Here is a 21,306-nt window from a genome sequence, read left to right as displayed (position 1 = left end):
GACCCAACAATACTCAAGAAGCTTGATACCATCCAGGACAAAGCGGCCCACTTAAAAGCAACTCACCGCATCTACTGTAATAATTCAGCAAGATTAGTTTACAACACTTGACGTCTAGGACTTAAATACACAAGAGCAGCACATACATGGGCACACCACCATCCTTAAGTCCCCTTCCAAGCCATTCTCTCCATCCTGATTTGGAAATATATCACTGTTCATTCACTGACACTGAGTCAAAATCCTAGAACTATCTTCTTAAAGGCACTATGTATATTCCTACACCCCAAGGTCTACACTGGCTTAACAAGACAGCTCACCACCACTTCAGGATGGGAAATAAATATTGGCCTAATGAGCAATACCAATATTTCATAAATGAATCTTGTTTAAAAAATGCAGAAAGTTGTTTGAATGTGGTACTTGCCACTGCATAAAGTGGATTACAGAAAAAGGAGAAGTACATTTATAAGGAAACTATATAAACACAAGGGGGATAAAGGATTGGAAGATATGGTGTTAGTGTTGGATTAAGGTGAGGGTAAACAAGTGAGAAGGAAATGTAATGATAAGTGTGGAGCCAAATATGCTATAAACTCTTTAATTCCAAGTTCATCTCCAGCATTAATTTTGCTTTCATTGCTCTAAAAATCTAAAACATAACTTATGAAAATAACGTGCTACAAATGTAATTATAATAGCAGCCAAACTCAAATAAATATGAAGCAGTAAGACTGACCTGAGGCTCAATAAACCTCTGGCCGAGATGAAGTGCCACAAAATCCTGCATGGCATTGGTGACTTTGTCCAGTCGAAGACAACGCATAATAAGCAGTCTCTGAAATGAATTTGTTTCAGTCTCTAAATCTGCTGGCAAAGGTTGTCTATAAGAAAAAAATGTTTAATTTTTTTTGAATGCCACCATGTAACCCAGGCCAACTTAACATGTAATTGTTTAGTCACAAGTTTGCTTTTCAAATATCAGTAGGCAATTATTGTAAGACTGGTAGCTCCTGATAGGATGGTACTCTTTTGCCAAGATCTCCTGGTTGCTGCTGTTCTTCTAGTCAATTGTTAGAACTATGCCATCATGAGACTCATTTGTTCAGGGGGCTGTACCCCTGTCAATCCCATGATGTTCCTTCTATGCTAGTTAAAACCAATCTGAATGTAGTCTAGAAAACAGCACCAGTTAATGCAATGAACAGCATTCAGGTATTAATAGGTAGCTTTAAAATACCATAAGAAACTAATAGTTGTTAAACTGACAAACAATTGAGATGACACATAGAGATAATTAAGAATAGCTGGTTTAGCACAGAGTTATATAATTGTAGATAGGGAGGGAGAGAGAGAAGCTGACGAGTGTAGAGACGTAAGTAGTTTGGGGAGGGTAGATGGAGTATTGGGGAGGACCAGGAAACAAAGGAGATGGAGGGTTTAGGGAAGACTGTCCAGGACAGCAACAGAAAACAGTCTCCGGCTCACTGGGGCTACGGAATGTTTTGGTATATGCAGATGGCTCCTGTGGCCATGTAAATTCACTGCCTTCCTACTGGCCCTGCACATTCTGATATCAGCCCTAGATGGCACTAGCAGCCTCTGTACACAAATTGGGGTCAACAATCTGCTATGGACATCATCAAAGATCCATCCCAACATGGTAATGCTCTCCTACAACCTCTTCCATCAAGCAGAAGATACAGAAGCTTGAATACACACACGAGCAGGTGCAATGACAGCTTCTTCCCTGCCATTATTAAACTGAGAATGGACTCTGTATCTTCAAATAATGCTGATCTTGTTAATGTTGATCTTGCTTTGCACACGTCCTGTGTGGTGTAACCTATAGTTTTTCACTTTATGATCTGCCTGTACTGATTACAAACAAAGCTTTTCACTGTACTTAGTTAATATGTGACAATAAATCGAATCAAATCTTAGTAAGATTTATGTAGATGAATATGCAGATAGCTATTTCAATAAATTAATACTTAAAGATCACCTGTGAGGTTCTTGACTGTCAAAGATTTCTTGGAAATCATCCAGATAGTTTACAAAATCTTCTATAAAGTTGGCAAAGTGCATCAGATTAGTAAGACTCTGGATGTCCTTCCATGCTCTATCTGACAGCCAATCAGAGGCTGGGTTGGGGACAAGTGTTTGGATGCTTCCTCCAGAGAGAAGGTAATGCCATTCATCCTATTCAATACATTCAAATTAACATGGGTCATTACTACAATATGAATAATTAGGAAAATAAAAATTAGAGAATCACCACTTGGCACATCTCCAATCCACTTACAATGCCGCACTTTATAGTGCACCAGTACCTTTCATTGGAATGCTGCCTCCAGTAAATCATCTTTAATTAAAAATGAGAAAAAACAGGTTTAAAATTCTCAGTAGACTGGATATGAAAAGTTAACCTGCTGGAAATCTGAAATATTCCTTTAATTTTTGGCAATATTTTGCCTGGGCATTGGTGAGAAAGTTGGGAAAATAGGGTGAGATAGGTGGTAAGGAGACTTTTGATGTTGAGATCAAGAAGTCCGATTCTCCAACAAAGTGCCTATTGACAAGATAAGAATCTTGCTAAGAGTGGTGAGAGAGTATGCATCAACATTGCATTATTAGTTAATGGCAGCTTGTTTAATGCAGTTTCCTATTCTACCTAGTCTAAAGATGTGCAGGTTAGGTGAATTGGCAATGCTAAATTGCCTGTAGTGTTAGGTGAAGGGGTAAATGTAGGGGACTGGGTCTGGGAGGGTTGCTCTTCGGAGGGTAGTGTGGACTTGTTGGGCCGAAGGGCCTGTTTCCACACCGTAAGTAATCTAATAAAAAAAATCTAATACTTCTGGGTATAAACTAGTCAGCGGCAATTCCAGACATGAAAGTGATTCCAGCTTGCCCTTGCTCTCCAGCCCTTCATCTTGGATATCAGTTACACCGTATCTCAGGATGTCATAGCTGACAGCAGCTATCAGTCAAGGGACTTGGGCTGGTCAGTTGGCAACTTGGGAGGGTCAGGAATTCTCCTTTTGGGCATCAGGAGCCAACTGTTAGGAATCCCACCCAGACTTGTCTCTTTTTGTCCCTTGAATGAGGTAAGAGGAGGGATGAAAAGTGACAGTGTAAGTCTTTCGTGCTGGTGCCAGTAGAGAAAAGGTGGTAATTTGTGAATGAGTAGGCAGCATAAAGGGCATCCAATAGTGTGGGCAGATGGCTGAGAGTGTGTACAAGCATGTTGCATGTATTAGTAAGAGTGGCAGACCAGATTCCTTGGTGGGAAGTGTGCATAGTAGAAGGGATAAAGTGACTGTGAGGCAACAGTGTGAAGATGATAGCACTTATCCTTGTGGAGTGTAGAAGGCAATTGATTTTCCTCCTGCATTACGAGCATAACTTCAGACCATGGAATCAGCACTGACTCAAATACCAACCTCAGATCAGGACAGCTGCGTCTGGTTTCCTCTGCCAGTCCTCTGCCAGAAGAGAACAGTCCTCCTCTATGCCAACTTATCCACCAAGACCTCCAGGTCACAGTCTGCAAAGTGAGGTGCCAATTTCCCACTGTCCTTCAAGTCTGGGATAATTCATAGGTCTTGTGCAATGCAGCTCTGGCCTGAAAGTGCTTGACCTGGTACGTGGGCTGATATTTAGAAATGGTGCCAACACCAGGAATCCTGGTGTGCCCCAGCAAAAGTGAGTCCTTCAAGAAGGATATGGCCAACGAGTGCCTTTAGGGTGGGTGCATGAGTTATGTTTAGGATGATAGCATGAGAAATTTCACTTGGACTCACAGAGAGAAACCCTTTTGAAACTTGACAAAATTGATGCTTAGAGTCAAGATTAAAGTAGTGCTGAAAAAACACAACAGGTCAGGCAGCATCCGAGGAGCAGGAAAATCGATGTTTCGGATAAAGCCCTTCATCACGAGTGATGAAGGGCTTTCACCCAAAACATTGATTCGCGTGTTCCTCGGCTGCTGCCTGACCTGCTGTGCTTTTCCAGCACTACTCTAATCTTGACTCTAATCTCCAGCATCTGCAGGACCCACTTTTGCAAAATTGATGCTTAGCTGATTTCTGGTAAAATTCAATCTTCTGTGTCTCTCTCCACAGATACAGCCTGACCTGCTGAGCATTTCTAGCATTTTCTTTCTATTTTATTTTCATTTTGTTTCTGAGAACTTAATATTTCTTTTCTTGCAGATGCTCAGTGAGCTGCAGATTCCATGCCTCTTTTTAAATTTTTCTTTTAGATTTCCAATTAAAGTATGTTTTTCTATTTTTCATCAGTCACAAAATAACTACATGCAGATTAGTTGTGTTACTGTACAAGGCAGTGTGCTCCTCGCAGTCAGTACTTTCCAGTGCTGACTTTGCCAGTGTATTCAGCCTCAGTGGAAACACAGTAACTTTACTGGGAGGCATCTGCAGTCCTACAGACTAACTCCTCTGAATAAAGATCTTCTGATCAATTACACATATGTCCTTTCCAGCGGGCAGAGGGAGACCTTTATCTCTGCAGTGTCAGCTAACTTGAAACCCGTTCCTGAGATAGAAAGAAGGCATCTTTTATGATCTCAGGACAAGCCAAAGTGTTTCAGAGCAATAAAGTCCCTTCAAAATTTAGGGATAAATTTTACGTTTTATGGGTTAAGTCCAAGTTGTGTTTAGTTTTTTTTTGGAGGGTTCTTTTGCTGTGATGTTTGGTGAGTTTTCTTAGCCTATTTTATTGAACTAGCCTTGTTAATTACCTACCATGTTCCTACAGTGTCAGTTATATTTGATTTACACCCCATTTTACCACACACCATTCTCAGAACAACTCGTCACCAAAAGACTAACATCTCTTTAAAGGCACTACCTTTAAAAGCCCACTGTATACCCAGACAAGCACTGTTAGTCTGCAGTTCTTGATATGTGCCCTGGACATGGTAGATAAGGGAAAATCGATGCTCCCTCTCTGCTGGCATGGGCCTGGAGGTCCTGCCAATGCAACTTCTTTCTCCCCCCAGGACTAGCAGTGGAGGCCATGAGACCAGACCATGGCCGTCTTGTCCAAAGTTACCCAGTTACAACGGTTCTGAAAGAATGCCCAGCGCTGTGGGAAGAACGTCATTCATCTTTCAAATGTGCCAGCATAAGTGCCACCATCTTACCTCTGATATTTCACACATACTCCATTTCTGCTCCAGAACCAAACTCCCACCAAGTCTCATGCTCTATCACACTCACTATTGTCTGCAATATCATCACCACTGGCGGTCACCGCCCAATCTCTGAATCCACTAACCCTGTATGCCCTCTGTGCTGCCTACTCATTTCTCCAAGACACCTCCTTACAGGTATGCAACAGCTATACTACCCACTTTCATCTCCCATAATTCCAGGACAAACCAGTCATCAAAGGGTAGGAAGTGTCAGGATAGGTGGTACCTATCATCCAGCTCCTAATGAGTAGACTCAACTGCCCTGAACAAGGCCCAAACTAGTACCAGTTGTTGCCCTTGACTTACTGTATAAGAACCCCTTGAGTGAAGGTTGTTCCCCTTGATGATTTGAGGCATGCTGACAACCACATTAAGCTTCTGAGCTAAACAGCACAGCAAGCAGTAATATGTTTGATATCTTTTGCTGATGGGACATCGTGGGCTGCACTACCAACTAACAGTGTAATCCTGCAGCATTTCTTAACTTTGTGTTCAGGAACATACATCCAGCTCATGGACTGGATCAGCTTGCATCTTTGGCTTGTTTGCTTTCTGTAAAAGCGCTCACTCACTGTGAGCCTACTTATAGAGTCATAGATTCATAGAAAAGTACAGCACGGAAAAAGACCTTTTGGTCCAACTCGTCCATGCTGAACAGATATCCTAACCTAATCTAGTCCCATTTGCCAGCACTTGGCCCATTTCCCTCTAAACCCTTCCTATTCATATAAACATCCAGATGCCTTTTAAATGCTGCAATTGTACCAGTTCCACTATTTCCTCTGGCAGCTCATTCCATACATGTACCAACCTCTGTGTGAAAATGTTGCTCCTTAGCTCTCTTTTATTTCTTTCCCCTCTCATCCTAAATCTATGCCTTCTAGTCTGGACTCGCCCACCCTAAGGGAAAGGCACTGTCTGTTTGTTCTATCCATGACTCTCATGATTTTATAAACCTCGATAAGGTCAGCCCTCAGCCTCTGACACTCCAGGAAAAACAGCTGCAGCCTATTCAACCTCTCTCGCTATAGCTCAAATCCTGGCAACATCTTTGTAAATCTTTTCTGAACCCTTTCAAGCTTCACACCATCCTTCCAATAGGAAGGAGACCAGAATTGCACACAATATTCCAAAAGTGGCCTAACCAATGTCCTGTTAGCCGCAACATGACCTCCCAACTCCTATACTCAATGCTCTGACCAATAAAAGAAAGCATACCAAAGGCCTTCTTCATTATCCTATTCACCTGCTCCACTACTTTCAAGGAGCTATGAACTTGCACTCCAAGGTCTCTGTTCAGCAACACTCCCTAGTACCTTACCATTAAGAGTATAGGTCCTGCGTGATTTGCTTTTCCAAAATGCAGCACCTCACATTTATCTAAACTCTATCTGCCACTTCTCAGCCCATTGGTCCATCTGATCTAGATCCCATTGTACTGAGGTAACCTTCTTCGGTGTCCACTACACCTCCAATTTTGTTGTCAACTGCAAACTTAGTAACTATGTCTCCTATGTTTACATCCAAATCATTTATATAAAATTACTTAAAGTAGTGCACCCAGCACCGATCCTTGTGGCACTCCACTGGTCACAGGCCTCCAGTCTGAAAAGCATACCTCCACCACCACCCTCTGTCTTCTATCTTTGAGACAGTTCAGTATCCAAATGGCTAGTTCTTCCTGTATTCCATGAGACCTAACCTTGCTAACCAGTCTCCCAAGGGTAACCTTGTCGAATGCCTTACTGAAGTGCATATAGATCATGTCCACCACTCTGCCCTCATCAATCCTCTTTGCTATTTCTTCAAAAAACTCAATCAAGTTTGTGAGACATGATTTCCCATGCACAAAGCCATGCTGACTATCCCTAGTCAGTCCTTGCTTTTCCAAATACATGCAAATCCTGTCCCTCAGGATTCCCTCCAACAGCTTGCCGACAACTGAAGTCAGGCTCACTGATCTATAGTTACCTGGCTTTTTCATACCACCAGTCTTAAATAGTGACACTATGTTAGCCGACCTCAAGTCTTCCGGCACCTCACCCGTGACTATCGATGATACAAGTATCTTAGCAAGAGGCCCAGCAATCACTTCCCTAGCTTCCCACAGAGTTCTAGGGTACACCTGATCAAGTCCTAGGGATTTATCCACTTTTATGTTTTTTAAGACATCCAGCACCTCCTCTACATTATTCAAGATCTCATCATCTATTTCCCCACATTCTATATCTTCCATGTCCTTCTCCACAGTAAACACTGATGCAAAATACTTGTTTAGTATCTCCCCCATCTGCTATGGCTCCACACAAAGGCTGCCTTGCTGATCTTTGAGGGGCCCTGTTCTCTCTCTAGTCACCCATTTGTCCTTAATGTATTTAAAAACCCTTTGGATTTTCCTTAACCTTATTTGCCAAAGCTATCTCATGTCCACTTTTTTACCTCCTGATTTCCCTCTTAAGTACACTCTTACTGCCTTTATACCCTTATAAGGTTTCTCTCAATCTCTCCTGCTTATACCTGACATATGCTTCCTTTTTTTTCTTAACCACAACCTTAATTTCTCTAGTCATCCAGCATACCCTACAACTACCAGCCTTTCCTAACTAGGAATATACTGCCTCTGGACTCTTGTTATCTAATTTTTGAAGGCTTCCCACTTTCCAGCCGCCCCTTTATCTGCGAACAACTAGCCCCAGTCAGCTTTTGAAAGTTCTTGCCTAATACCGTCAAAATTAGCCTTCCTCCAATTTAGAACGTCAACTTTTAGATCTGGTCCATCCTTTTGCATCACTATTTTAAGACTAATAGAATTATGGTCGCTGGCCCCAAAGTGCTCCCCCACTGACACCTCAGTCACCTGCTCTGCCTTATTTTCCAAGAGTAGGTCAAGTTTTGCACCTTCTCTAGTAGGTACCTCCACATAACAAAACAGAAAATTTTCTTGTACACACTTAACAAATTCCTCTCCATCTAAACCCTTAACACTATGGCAGTCCCAGTCTATGTCTGGAAAGTTAAAATCCCTTACCATAACCACCCTATTATTACTACAGATAACTGAAATCTCCCTACAAATTTGTTTCTCAATTTCCCGCTGACTATTAGGGGGTCTACAATACAATCCCAGTAAGGGGGTCATTGCTTTCTTATTTCTCAGTTCCAACCAAATAACTTCCCTGGATGTATTTCCATGAATATCCTCCCTAAGTACAGCAGTAACGCTATTCCTTTTCAAAAATGGCACTCCCCCTCCTCCCTTCCCTTCCTTTCTATCCTTCCTATAGCACTTGTATCCTGAACATTAAACTGCCAGTCCTGTCCATCCCTGAGCCATATTTCTGTAATAGCTGCGATATCCAAGTCCCCTATTCCTAATCATGCCCTGAGTTCATCTGCCTTCCCTGTTAGGCCTCTTGCTTTGAAGTAAATGCAGTTAAATTGATCAGTTCTATCTTGTTCTCTGCTTTGTTCCTCCTGCCCTGACTGTTTGACTCACTCCCTTTCCCAACTGTACTAGTCTCAGATTGATCACTTTCCTCACTATTTCTCTCCCCCCCTCCCCCGACCCTACTAGTTTAAATCCTCCCGAGCAGCTCTAGCAAATCTCCCTGACAATATATTAGTCCTCTTCCAATTTAGTTGCAATCCGTCCTTCTTGTACAGGTCATTTCTACCTCAGAAGAGATTCAATGATCCAAAAGTATGAACCCTTCTCCCATGCACCAGCTCCTCAGCCATCCATTCATCCACTCTGTCCTACCCTCAGTAGCTCGTAGCACCAGGAGTAATCCAGATATCACTACCTTTGAGGACCTCCTTTTTATATTCCTGCTTAGCTCTCTATGTTCTCCCTACAGAATTTCATCCGTTTCCCTTCCTATGTTGATGGTTCCAATGTGTACCACTAATCCAGAATCTGGTTTCCAGCATCTGCAGTCATTGTTTTTACCAATGTGTACAGTAACCTCTTGCTTGTACCCCTCACCTTTGAGAATATTCTGCACTATCTCTGCAACATCCTTGATCCTGGCACCAGGGGGGCAATACACCATTCTGATTTTTCGCTGCTGGCCACAAAAGTGTCTATCTTTGTCTCTGATTATACAGTCCTCTATCTTGGAACCCGAAATACCCCTCATTACATTATAGCCTGTATTGATACTAGAAGCTTGGCTGTTTGTGCTACATTCGCTTGAGAGTCCATCACCCCCTACATTTTCCAATACAGCATACCTGTTTGAAATGGGGACAGCCACAGAAGACTCTTGCACTACCTGCCTATCCCTCCTACCTTTTAACCCATCTATGTGACTGTAACTGTGGCTTTTCTCCCTTCCTATTACTGCCATTCATCACACTCCCTAACTCTTATAAATTCCTCATTGCCTCTAACTGTTGCTCCAACCGATCCATTCGATCTGATAGGATTCACAACCAAATCATTTCCTGCAGACATAATCCTCAGTAACATGTAAACTCTCCTAAACACCCACATCCAACAAGATGAGCATATCACTCCACTAAAGAGCATCTTTGCTCCTTCACAAACTATAGAGCCAGAAAATAGCACCATCGTATTGCTCTTAAAGAAAAACAGTGCTCCAGGCTAACTTAATACATATGGTTTATATTTTAAAAATGTAATCAAGAGACAGATTTCAATAAACTTCAATCAAGAAAGAACCTACTCTACTCACTACTGTAGATGTACAGCAAGGTACTAGGTAGGAATGACTAGGGTAGGAATAGGTACAGTCAAGGATAGTAGTGGGAAGTTGCGTGTGGAGGCTGAAGAGGTTGGGGAGACACTGAATGAATACTTTTCGTCAGTATTCACTCAGGAACAGGACATTGTTGCCGATGTGAATATTGAGTCACAATTAATTAGAATGGACGGCTTTGAGGTATGTAGGGAAGAGGTGTTGGAAATTCTGGAAAGGGTGAAAATAGATAAGTCCCCTGGGCCTGATGTCATTTATCCTAGGATTCTCTGGGAAGCAAGGGAGGAGATTGCAGAGCCATTGGCCTTGATTTTTATGTCCTCATTGTCTACAGGAATAGTGCCAGTAGACTGGAGGATAGCAAATGTGGTTCCCTTGTTCAAGAAGGGAGTAGGGATAACCCTAGTAACTGTAGGCCGGTGAGTCTCACTTCTGTTGTGGGCAAAGTCTTAGAGAGAATTGTAAGGGATAGGATTTATGAACATCTGGATAGGAATAATGTGATCAAGGATAGTCAGCATGGTTTTGTGAAGGGCAGGTCGTGCCTCACAAACCTTATTGAATTCTTTGAGAAGGTGACTAAGGAGGTAGACGAGGGTAAAGCAGTAGATGTGGTGTATATGGATTTTAGTAAGGCGTTTGATAAGGTTCCCCATGGTAGGCTACTGCAAAAAATACGGAGGTATGGCATTGAGGGTGAGTTGGAGGTTTGGATTAGGAATTGGCTGGCTGGAAGAAGACAGAGGGTAGTCATTGATGGTAAAGGTTCATCGTGGAGTGCAGTTACTAGTGGTGTTCCGCAAGGATCTGTTTTGGGACCATTGCTGTTTGTCATTTTTATAAATGACCTGGAGGAGGGGCTAGAAGGTTGGGTGAGCAAGTTTGCGGATGATACGAAAGTCGGTGGAGTTGTTGACAGTGAGGAAGGATGTGTCAGGTTACAGCGGGGTATAGATAAATTGCAGAGCTGGGCAGAAAGGTGGCAAATGGAGTTCAATGTAGGTAAGTGTGAGGTGATTCACTTTGGTAAGAGTAACAAAAAAACGGGGTACTGGGCTAATGGTCGGATACTTGGTAGTGTGGATGAGCAGAGGGATCTTGGTGTCCATGTACACAGATCTCTGAAAGTTGCCACCCAGGTAAATAGTGCGTGAAGAAGGCATATGGCGTACTGACTTTTATTGGTAGAGGAATTGAGTTCCGGAACCCTGAGGTCATGTTGCAGTTGTATAAGACTCTGGTGCGGCCGCAGTACAGGCCCTTTGGCCCTCGATATTGTGTGCAGTTTTGGTCACCATACTATAGGAAGGATGTGGAGGCACTGGAACGGGTGCAGAGGGGAGGATGTTGCCTGGTATGGTAGGAAGATCGTATGAGGAAAGGCTGAGGCACTTGGGGCTGTTTTCATTGGAGAAAAGAAGGTTTAGGGGTGACTTGATAGAGGTGTACAAGATGATTAGGGGTTTAGATAGGGTTGACTATGAGAACCTTTTTCCACGTATGGAGTCAGCTATTACAAGGGGGCATAGCTTTAAATTAAGGGGTGGTAGGTATAGGAAAGATGTTAGGGGTAGATTCTTTACTCAGCGAGTCGTGAGTTCATGGAATGCCCTGCCAGTAGCAGTGGTGGGCTCTCCCTCTTTATGGGCATTTAAACGGGCATTGGATAGGCATATGGAGGATAGTGGGCTAGTGTAGGTTAGGTGGGCTTGGATCAGCGCAACATCGAGGGCCAAAGGGCCTGTACTGTGCTGTATTTTTCTATGTTCTATGTTCTATAAGAGTTATGCACTTATCTGTTCCTTTATTGTGAGCTCTCCCATACAGGTTCCTCCAAGATCTGTTGTGAATTTTGCTATTTTTCCTAGACACACACTGATGTCCAGAGATACATGAATTCAAACAGCAAAGGCAGTAACTGTACAGATTCACTGCTATGTCAATTAGCAGTGTAGATTTCTTTCTCTCTCTCTCTCTCTCTCTCGCTGACCATGTGCTCACTGTCTTTGTCTGTTTTTTTCCCTTTTAAATGTGCCATTGTTTTGACTTTTTTCCTCTAAAGTTCCAAAACAATGCAACAGCATATAAAACAGTAATTGCTGCTCCTGGGATTCGAGGAAATCACCTCCAACACCTAAAATTCCTCAAAAAAAGGAGCAGTTCTTACAGCCACAACTTTTTCCCTATCCTCCATCTTGGATTACCCAGAAGCCTAATGCTGCAGGATTACACTGATAGTTGACACTGCAGTCATGATGCAGCATTGAAGTGCGTAAGTGTCATAAGTAAGGAGATTGGAAATGTGTTGTGCGGTTTCTTAAAGGTTTGTATATTTCTGATGCTAATGTCTGTAGACTTGGGGTAAATGTGGTTGGTACCCGTGGAGCACACTCTGAGATATTGGTGCCTGGAGTCCAACATGGAGATTGGTTAGAGCAAGTGACAAGTTGAATCTACCAAGTGCTCACAATGGTTTCCTTGGCAAGTTTTCCTGATGTCTAGCTTCTTTGGTGAGTTTGTTAAGTTGGGAGTCTGAATGTTAATGAGGCAAGTTGTGGTATTAACAAGGTATTTAACAAGCAATAATAAACATCCATTATGTGATATAGTCTTCCTGCCTACAAATATCAGAGCCCTGTATATGAATAAATGCAGCTTTGAGAATATGGAAATGAATTGCATTGCAATTGCTGATAACCTTACATTCTTTTCTGGTGTCATTCTTAGCACAGTCAGGATTATTTAGTTTAACGTTCTCCAATAACAGAAAAACATCTAATGTTGCACATGATATTCAGATGTTGGCCTAGGTCCTAATTTCACAGTTCAAATTGACTCGTTAATTAGTGAAGTATTCTTTTCATTGGTTAGGGAATTGGCAACAAGGTACAAACATGGTGATGATTAATGCAGGAAGCATACTGAGCGACTTTAAAGTTAAATGTTTGTCATGCATCATGTTATGGATGAGAAGTACATTGCTACAATGAATTATTAAAGACAAGTGAAAATATTTAAAGATAGTGTCAAAAAGTGTAAAGAAATTGTTGCAAATGTTGGTTGTTTGAAGAACTTTGGCTCAGAGTTGATGTGCTGGAGTCTGAATTTCAGATACTGAACACATCAGGAAGAAGGAGAGTTACCTGTGTTTCAGGAGGTAATCACACCCCTTAGATTAAATACCTCAAATTCGATTAGTGACCAGGAAGAGGAGGGTGTGACTACAAGTGAGACAGGTAGAGAGATCCAGAAGTAGCACTGTAGGAGCAGTGTTTGGTTGAGGATTGGCTAACCAACAAAAAACAGAGATTTGGGATAAATGTGTACTTTTCTGGTTGGCAAGATGTAACTAGTGGGGTTCCAAAAGGTTAGATCCTTGGGCCCCAAGTATCTATAATCTTTATTAATCTCTTGAATGCAGGTTTAGAAATAGCGATATTTTTGGATGACACTAAAATATGTGGGAAAGTAAGTTGTAATGAAGAAATAAGAAATTTACAAATGGATAGGTTAGCTGAATGGGCTAACATAGGTAGATGGAATTTAACGTGAGCAAATGTGAGGTTTTCAATTTTGGTTGGAAGAATAAAAAGGCAATGTATTATCTAAATTGAGAGAAACTTCAGACTACTTCAGTACAGAGGATTTGGATGGCCTTACACATGAATTGCAGAAAACTGGAATGCAGGTGCAGCAGATAATAAGGAGGACATATGGAATTTTAGCATTTATGTTAAAGGAATAGAATAAAAAAGTAGTGAAATATTGTTGTATAAGGCACTGGTAAGACTGTATCTGCAGTACTGCTACAGTTTTGGTAGTCAAGATTAGAGTGGTGCTGGAAAAGCACAGCAGGTCAGGCGACATCTGAGGAGCAGGAAAGTCAGTGTTTCGGGCAGGAGCCCTTCTTCAGGAATTAAGTTTTGGTGCCCTTACTTAAGGAAGGTTGTAATTACATTGGAGGCAGTTCAGAGAAGGTTCTCTATGAAAGGTTTGTCTTATCAGAAGAGATTGAACAATATCGGACTATACTGACTTAAAATTAGAAGATTGAGAGGCTATCTAATTGAGGTATCTAAGATGTTAAAGGGGATTGACAAAGTAGACATAGAACAAATGTTTTCACTTGTAGGATAAACTAGAATGAAAGGTCACAGTCTTAGCATCAGGGTGGTAGATTGAAAACAGATGAAGAGGAATTATTTCTCTTAAAGTGTTGTGAATCTTTGGAATTCACTATCCAAGAGACAGGGACGCTGAATAAGTTTAAGGAGGAGATATACAGATTTTTAATTAGTAATGGGTTAAAACGTTATGGGGAGTACTTAGGAAAAGAGGACTTCAGGTCAATTTGAAATCAGTCATAATTGTATTTAATAGTGAAGCAGGCTGAAGGGTCATAAATGCCTACTCTTGCTCCTAGTTCTCAAGTTCTTATTTAAAGAAATATTAGATTAGCTAAACACAGTGATTTAAAATATTAAAGGACAGTACAGGGGATTTAAATCCTGATCAACACTCAGGATCCACAGTTTATGAGTAAAAATCTCAATAAGTTAGTAAAAAAATCTTCACAGGAATATTACTGAGCAAAATCAGACAACAAACCATTTCAGTAGATAAAACAAAGAACTGTAGATGCTGGAAATTTGAAACAAAAACAGAAATTGCTGGAGAAACTCAACAGGTCCTTCAGCACCTGTCCATTGACCCTTCTTCTGAACTGGACTCAAAACGTCAACTTTGCTTTCTCTTTGCAACCCTGTTGAGTTTCTTCACCGTTTAATTTGGAAATTGGGCATACAAGTGAAAGTTTGGTTGAAAAGGTAGGTTTTAAGGAGTGTCTTATAGGAAGAAATGAAAGTGAGGCAGAGAGGGTGAGAGAGGGAGTTCAAAAGTTTTGGCTCTTGATAACCAATATGGTGAGGTACTTAAAATTAGTTGTGTACGAGGAGAAGCATAGAAGTCTTAAAAAATTGCGTGGCTGGATGACATTTCAGAGATAGGGTATTGTGATACCATGAAGAGATTTGAAAGCAAGGATGAGAATCTTAAATTCAGTTTAAAACAAACGTCGATCAGTGGTCCAAATCAGCTACATTCGAGATACATTATTGAAAGTTCATCTCACGGTCAAATTGGACAGTTTGGTTCAGCTTCATGCAGTGACCTAGGAGGGGAATAGTGTCACCAGATGGGGAATGGAGTTTGTGGTGAGGTCAAGTGGCTTTAGTGCTTAGTTTGAGAAAATTTCTGCTCATCAAATACTCGATGGTGATGAGCATTATGACAAATCAGAGCAAGAGAGGAAAAATTAAATGAGGTCTGCTAAGGTGACATCAATGCACATGTGAAACCTGACAGCATGTTGATGAGAATCAGGAGGGGATCAAGAATAGATTTCTTATTAACTTCATAGGAAATTAGATCATAAGACTCTAGAAATAAGATTACACTTGAAATATGTGATCGGGAACCAATGGTGGAACAAGCAAATAAACAGGGAATCAAAAACCCAACTATTTGGCTGAAACTTCTATGACTTGGCAAGAGAACTTTATGCATATGTTACTGACCATGTCAATCTTGTTATCATTCATCATGATTCTCACGCACACCAGGAAAGCAAACATCAGCTTATGCTTCTCAAAGAGGCTTCTGCAGACGCTGAGAAATAGACTGTAGGTGAAGTAATTATTGATAAGTTTGATCCGTTTCTCCACAGTATCTGAGGGACAAAATAAACAGTTGTGTATAAGTCACAAGCAACTCAATCTAATATTGTTTAAGGACAATGTTAATGTGCAAATTTTTCTATCCTGTTTTCTATCTGCCTTTTTTAAAGGTCATGAATATTTATTTTTCTTTAGCTCTGTGCAATTAAGGATCATGTAGATAAATTTTACTTACAGGGAAGCAGTTACATACAGCTGGTGAGAAACATGTATGCAGTCAAAATTGCTCAAGTTCTCCAAACTGAAGCCGCCAGTTTTGATTTTCCTCTACTTTCCTAAGAAAGCAACAAGGACACCTATTCAAAGCCAACCATGTTCTCTTTCTTGTACATATATTGACAAGTCCCAATGGCATATGAGACCTGGTAAGAATTTTTATTGAGTGGCTAGAGCATGAAGCAATAATGAGTTTCTCTCAGGGAAACACAGCTCAAGACTGTTTGGGACAGTAAATCTAAATAACAGCTTTTCTGGTGGGGCCAAAAAGAATGTGAATGCTCTCTGTCTCACAACAGGGCTTACAATCTCCCCTTCCACACTGATTGTGCTCCCTCCTATAAGCAAAGGCCCAGGAGCTAATCCTACCATTTACTGATTGACGTTAGGTAGTTTTTGCAACATATAACTTCCTGCCATAAATAGGTGGGGTGTGCAGTATTTAAAACTGACAAAACGTTATAACTCTTTCTCCACAAGATTTATATAGAATTTTACAACTCATATTTATAAAAAAAACATAAATATATTTGTTATAATAAATACATTTATTGATGGGTGGATGTTATTTGACTCTAATTTTGAATTTTCTTTAATTAATTTTTATTTCTCATTTTCAGAATCGTCTAGATACTTCAAACTTCAGCAAGAATGTGGACAGGAAATCTACAACTAAATCTCTGCCTATGACCACATGAAAGCAGATCTGTCACCATGTAGAACTGAAAATGTGTTGCTGGAAAAGAGCAGCAGGTCAGGCAGCATCCAAGGAACAGGAGAATCGACGTTTCGGGCATAAGCCCTTCTTCAGGAATGAGGAAAGTCTGCCCAGCAGGCTAAGATAAAAGGTAGGGAGGAGGGACTTGGGGGAGGGGCGTTGGAAATGCGATAGGTGGAAGGAGGTCAAGGTGAGGGTGATAGGCCGGAGTGGGGTGGGGGCGGAGAGGTCAGGAAGAAGATTGCAGGTTAGGAAGGCGGTGCTGAGTTCGAGGGATTTGACTGAGACAAGGTGGGGGGAGGGGAAATGAGGAAACTGGAGAAATCGGAGTTCATCCCTTGTGGTTGGAGGGTTCCTAGGCGGAAAATGAGGCGCTCTTCCTCCAACTGTCGTGTTGCTATGGTCTGACAATGGAGGAGTCCAAGGACCTGCATGTCCTTGGTGGAGTGGGAGGGGGAGTTGATGTGTTGAGCCACGGGGTGGTTTGGGTTGGTTGGTCCGGGTGTCCCAGAGGTGTTCTCTGAACTGTTCCGCAAGTACACCTCTGGGACCCAGACCAACCAACCCAACCACCACGTGGCTCAAAACTTCAAATCCCCCTCCCACTCCACCAAGGACATGCACGTTCTTGGACTCCTCCATCGCCAGACCATAGCAACACGACGGTTGGAGGAAGAGCACATCATCTTCCGCCTAGGAACCCTCCAACCACAAGGGATGAACTCAGATTTCTCCAGTTTCCTCATTTCCCCTCCCCCCACCTTGTCTCAGTCAAATCCCTCGAACTCAGCACCATCTTCCTAACCTGCATTCTTCTTCCTGACCTGTCCGCCCCCACCCCACTCCGGCCTATCACCCTCACCTTGACCTCCTTCCACCTATCGCATTTCCAATGCCCCACCCCCAAGTCCGTCCTCCCTATCTTTTATCTTAGCCTGCTGGGCAGACTTTCCTCATTCCTGAAGAAGGGCTTATGCCCGAAACGTCGATTCTCCTGTTCCTTGGATGCTGCCTGACCTGCTGCGCTTTTCCAGCAACACATTTTCAGTTCTGATCTCCAGCATCTGCAGTCTTCACTTTCTCCACCATGTAGAACTGTCTGGTTTGCAACATGACTCAGAGTGGGGATTCACTGACTGAGGAATCACATTCTATTGAACGAAGGCACACGTATGATACATGATACATTCCTCACTTGCAACATTGTCCTTAAGCAATCAGCTGAAGGAATAGATGTAAATAACTGAGTTATTCAGTTAACTTGATATATGTGCAAACGTAAAATAGCATGTTGTGATTGGTATACCTGCTCGCTCAGAATTTGCAATGCCTGACATGAAGATGCTGAGGAACCATTCCAAAGAATACTGGTACATGGGATCCACATTGGACAAATCGGACACACAAAAAAACAGGATCTGTGTACGGACAGCAACAGGAACATACTGCAGCCGAGTGATATCAATATCTTTTTCCGTTTGTTCTGCTATTGTCACTTTTATCTGTGGAAAGATTAATTACATATTCAGCATAGCAGAAGAAGTTGATGAGGCGCATGTTATATTATCCACGTGCTTTGTACTGCACAGGCTTAGAACCTGTAAATTTTTTTTTTTGCCAATTTTCTTCATTAACAATTTCTCTCTGTGTTACCTTGCCCAGGTGGTCAAAAGTCTGTTGTGAACCAGAGCTTATTAAGTGTTTAGAGCATCACAGCCAGTCTAAATCTGTTACTCCCAAGAGCAACAGATGTGCAAGAGCAATCATAAACAGCAAAAAGCTCACTTTCCCTTCCTTAAAGAAGGGATGGTAAGCCGTTGAAAATGGTCCCTCTTTTAAAAAGCAAATTGGGAAACAAAGTAACCTGGTTAATCAAACATCAAGCTTTAAAACAGTAAGTGGAGAGCTAAGTTAAATGAAGAATGTTAATTCCAATTTATGTAGTAGAAAGGGAACAAATGAGGGAGAGAAGGAATTCCAGTTCGGAAATCCTGGGATACCAAGAGGCTCAGTTGATGAGACTTCATTCAATACAACTAAGATACCTGGAGGAGAAAAAGCATATCACTGTGTTTTCCATAATCCAACAAAACTTTCATGAAATATTTTGAGAAGTGATAGTGGTTTGATAAATAATAATGGTTTTGACACAGTGCATTTGTATTAATGTTCTTCCATTAATATTTCAGCAATCCTCGGAATATAACTGAGTTGTCCTTATCAAAAGAAAATCAAATTTTCCACCCAAGGAAAGACAGGTAAAAATGGTAAGACAGGAATCTCACTCGTTAGCATGAGAGGTTTAACTACACGCATTTGCATCTTATTAGTACATAATCTCACCTCATTTATATGGAGTTAGCTCTTTGCAAACACGGTGGACAGAAACTAGATAATGACAATTCCTGACATGAAAGTCAGAGTGGGTACTCGGCAGCTCCAACTCATATCTTGCTCTTCTGTCCTTCATTTGGCTAGTTTCTTCATCATTATCATGGTATATCGATTAATATCATGATGAACCTTTCTTTGAAAGTTGCATCTTATGTAGACAGGATGGTATAGAAGGCATTTGGCATACTTGATTTCAGTGCTCAGACCACTGAGTATAGGAATTGGGACACCATGTTGCATTTGTACAGGATGTTGGTGAGGTCACATTTGGAGTACTGTGTAGTTCTGGTTGCCCTGCTATAGGAAGGATATTATTAAATTGGAAATAGTGCAGAAAAGATTTACAAGGATGTTACTGAGACTAGAAGGTTTGAGATACAAGGAAAGGCTGGTTAGTTTAGGCCATTTTTCACTCGAGCATAGGAGGTTGAAGGGTGACCTTAAAGAGGTTCATAAAATCATGAGGGGCATAGATATGGTGAATAGAGTCATAGAGATGTACAGCATGGAAATAGACACTTCGGTCCAACACGTCCATGCCAACCAGATATCCCAACCCAATCTAGTCCCACCTGCCGGCACCCGGCCCATATCCCTCCAAACCCTTCCTATTCATATACCTATCCAAATGCCTCAAAGATCTTTTCCCTAGGGTGGGTAAGTTCAAAACTAGAGGACATATTTTTATGGTGAGAGGAGAAAGATTTATAATGGACCCGAGGGACAACGTTTTCATGCAGAGGACTGTTCATATGTGGAATAACCTGTCAGAGGAAGTGGTAGATGCATGTAAGTTACAACATTTAAAAGACATTTGTACAGGTACATGAAGAAGAAAAATTTAGAGGGATATGGGCCAAACTGAGACAAATAGGGCTAGTTTAGCTTCACTTTCTCCTAGTTTAGTTTGGAAAGTTTGGTCAGCATAGACGAGTTGGACTGAAGGATCTGTTTCTGTGCTGTATGTTTATGACTCTAGTTGGTTCCAATATCTCTGAGTATGCTCCATAGGAAATATCCTGCACCCCTGCCCTCAAAGGTTGGCATCAGACATGTAGCAGCTTCACCACATCATCATGGTACATATCAAAGCCCCTTCAAATACAGATAGTCCAATACTGTACTTTGGAGTGCACCAACATCTTGCATTATAATGCTGCTGCTCCTGTTCCTGCTGCTGCTAGGCCACTTTGTATACATAGAAAGACATTCATCTCATGGATTGGAGCTGGGTACACCTCAGAGCTCTTAGCTTTCTTTATTAGCATTCAATCACTTTGTGTCTATTTGGATGCTCACAGCATCTTTGCGATGCCTTTTTACACTTTGCCCCTCATATTCTGCCTGCAAAGCATGGAAGACATTTTTTTATCCTGGGATACATGTGACAGTAATAAATCAAATCAAGATCAATTCATTCAGAACTTACATGTTCACAGCAATTTTGTTTTGCCTTGTCTTTTGGTGTGGACACAAAGCCAGACTGCCTATTATGTTTACCCAGCAGTGGTCAGTTAAGAGGATGGATATATTGTTGTGCTTTGATGCTATGTCAATATCACAGCTGCAGCATATGCCAGCAGCTTGTGTGGCAAACACACTGACTGACTGTGCTTCAATCATATGGCCCTACAGTCAGTTCTTCTATAATGCGATAGTTGCATTCTTGTGCAACCCTGTGTTATGGAAAAATTGCACTTTGGAAACAGCAGTCAAAATGTTGGTGATGTAATCACATTACAGCCAACAGCCGTTTTAAAACGTTCGCTGTTTAGAAACAGCATCCCCATTTCGTTAATCATTTTGCAGCGAATTCACATTGACGAAATGTGTGTTATAGCAGAATGATCTGTATCTCAAAGTCTAAAGGTAGGAGTCCTCAGTCAAGTCGGGGGATGGGGAGTTGGTGGGGTGCATCTTAATTCAGTTCACTATCCAAAATCAATCTAGAGACTTGAACGCAGTAATTTGTGTATTTGGGCCAATAAGAGTTAGATGGTCCATATTATTACAGTCTGGGAGTTGCACAGAGGTTAGCTAGGATCTGGTCTCTCGTCAGTTGGGGCTGGCTTTCTGAGTAGATGGGTAAGGGCATCGGAGGGGACATAACCCCTGTTCACTAAAAGTCAAGGAAGGTGCTTAGATGCCAGTTCTGTGGTGGGGATGCTGGCTCAATCAATTGTGTGGATTGGAGAGAGTGTGCTGGATTGCAAAGGGGATAATAGTTATGAAGTGGGCGGATGCAATTCAACATATAACAGTAGGAGATAATACAGAAGAAACTGCAAAGAGTACTTTTGTGAG

At 41.6% G+C, this 21,306-nt stretch overlaps 1 protein-coding gene across 2 annotated transcripts in view; it reads right to left on the bottom strand.

The window, feature by feature from the left end:
- dnah1 (dynein, axonemal, heavy chain 1) overlaps nt 1–21,306 on the bottom strand; it is a 422,195-nt gene that overhangs the window by 70,026 nt on the left and 330,863 nt on the right. For both annotated transcript variants that reach the window (XM_043708503.2, XM_087994517.1), the window contains 4 exons: nt 17,915–18,110; nt 15,516–15,667; nt 2,006–2,202; nt 740–884 (listed from right to left, as the gene is read on the bottom strand). In XM_043708503.2, the coding sequence (XP_043564438.2) occupies nt 740–884; nt 2,006–2,202; nt 15,516–15,667; nt 17,915–18,110 (690 nt within the window). The remainder of the gene's footprint in view (nt 1–739; nt 885–2,005; nt 2,203–15,515; nt 15,668–17,914; nt 18,111–21,306) is intronic.

Source organism: Chiloscyllium plagiosum, unplaced genomic scaffold (genome assembly GCF_037043375.1).
Source record: "Chiloscyllium plagiosum isolate Xiang-an unplaced genomic scaffold, Cpla_swu_hap1 HiC_scaffold_14, whole genome shotgun sequence".
Taxonomy (NCBI): domain Eukaryota; kingdom Metazoa; phylum Chordata; class Chondrichthyes; order Orectolobiformes; family Hemiscylliidae; genus Chiloscyllium; species Chiloscyllium plagiosum.
Note: the sequence above shows the minus strand (reverse complement) of the source record. Positions and strands in the feature narration are given on the sequence as shown.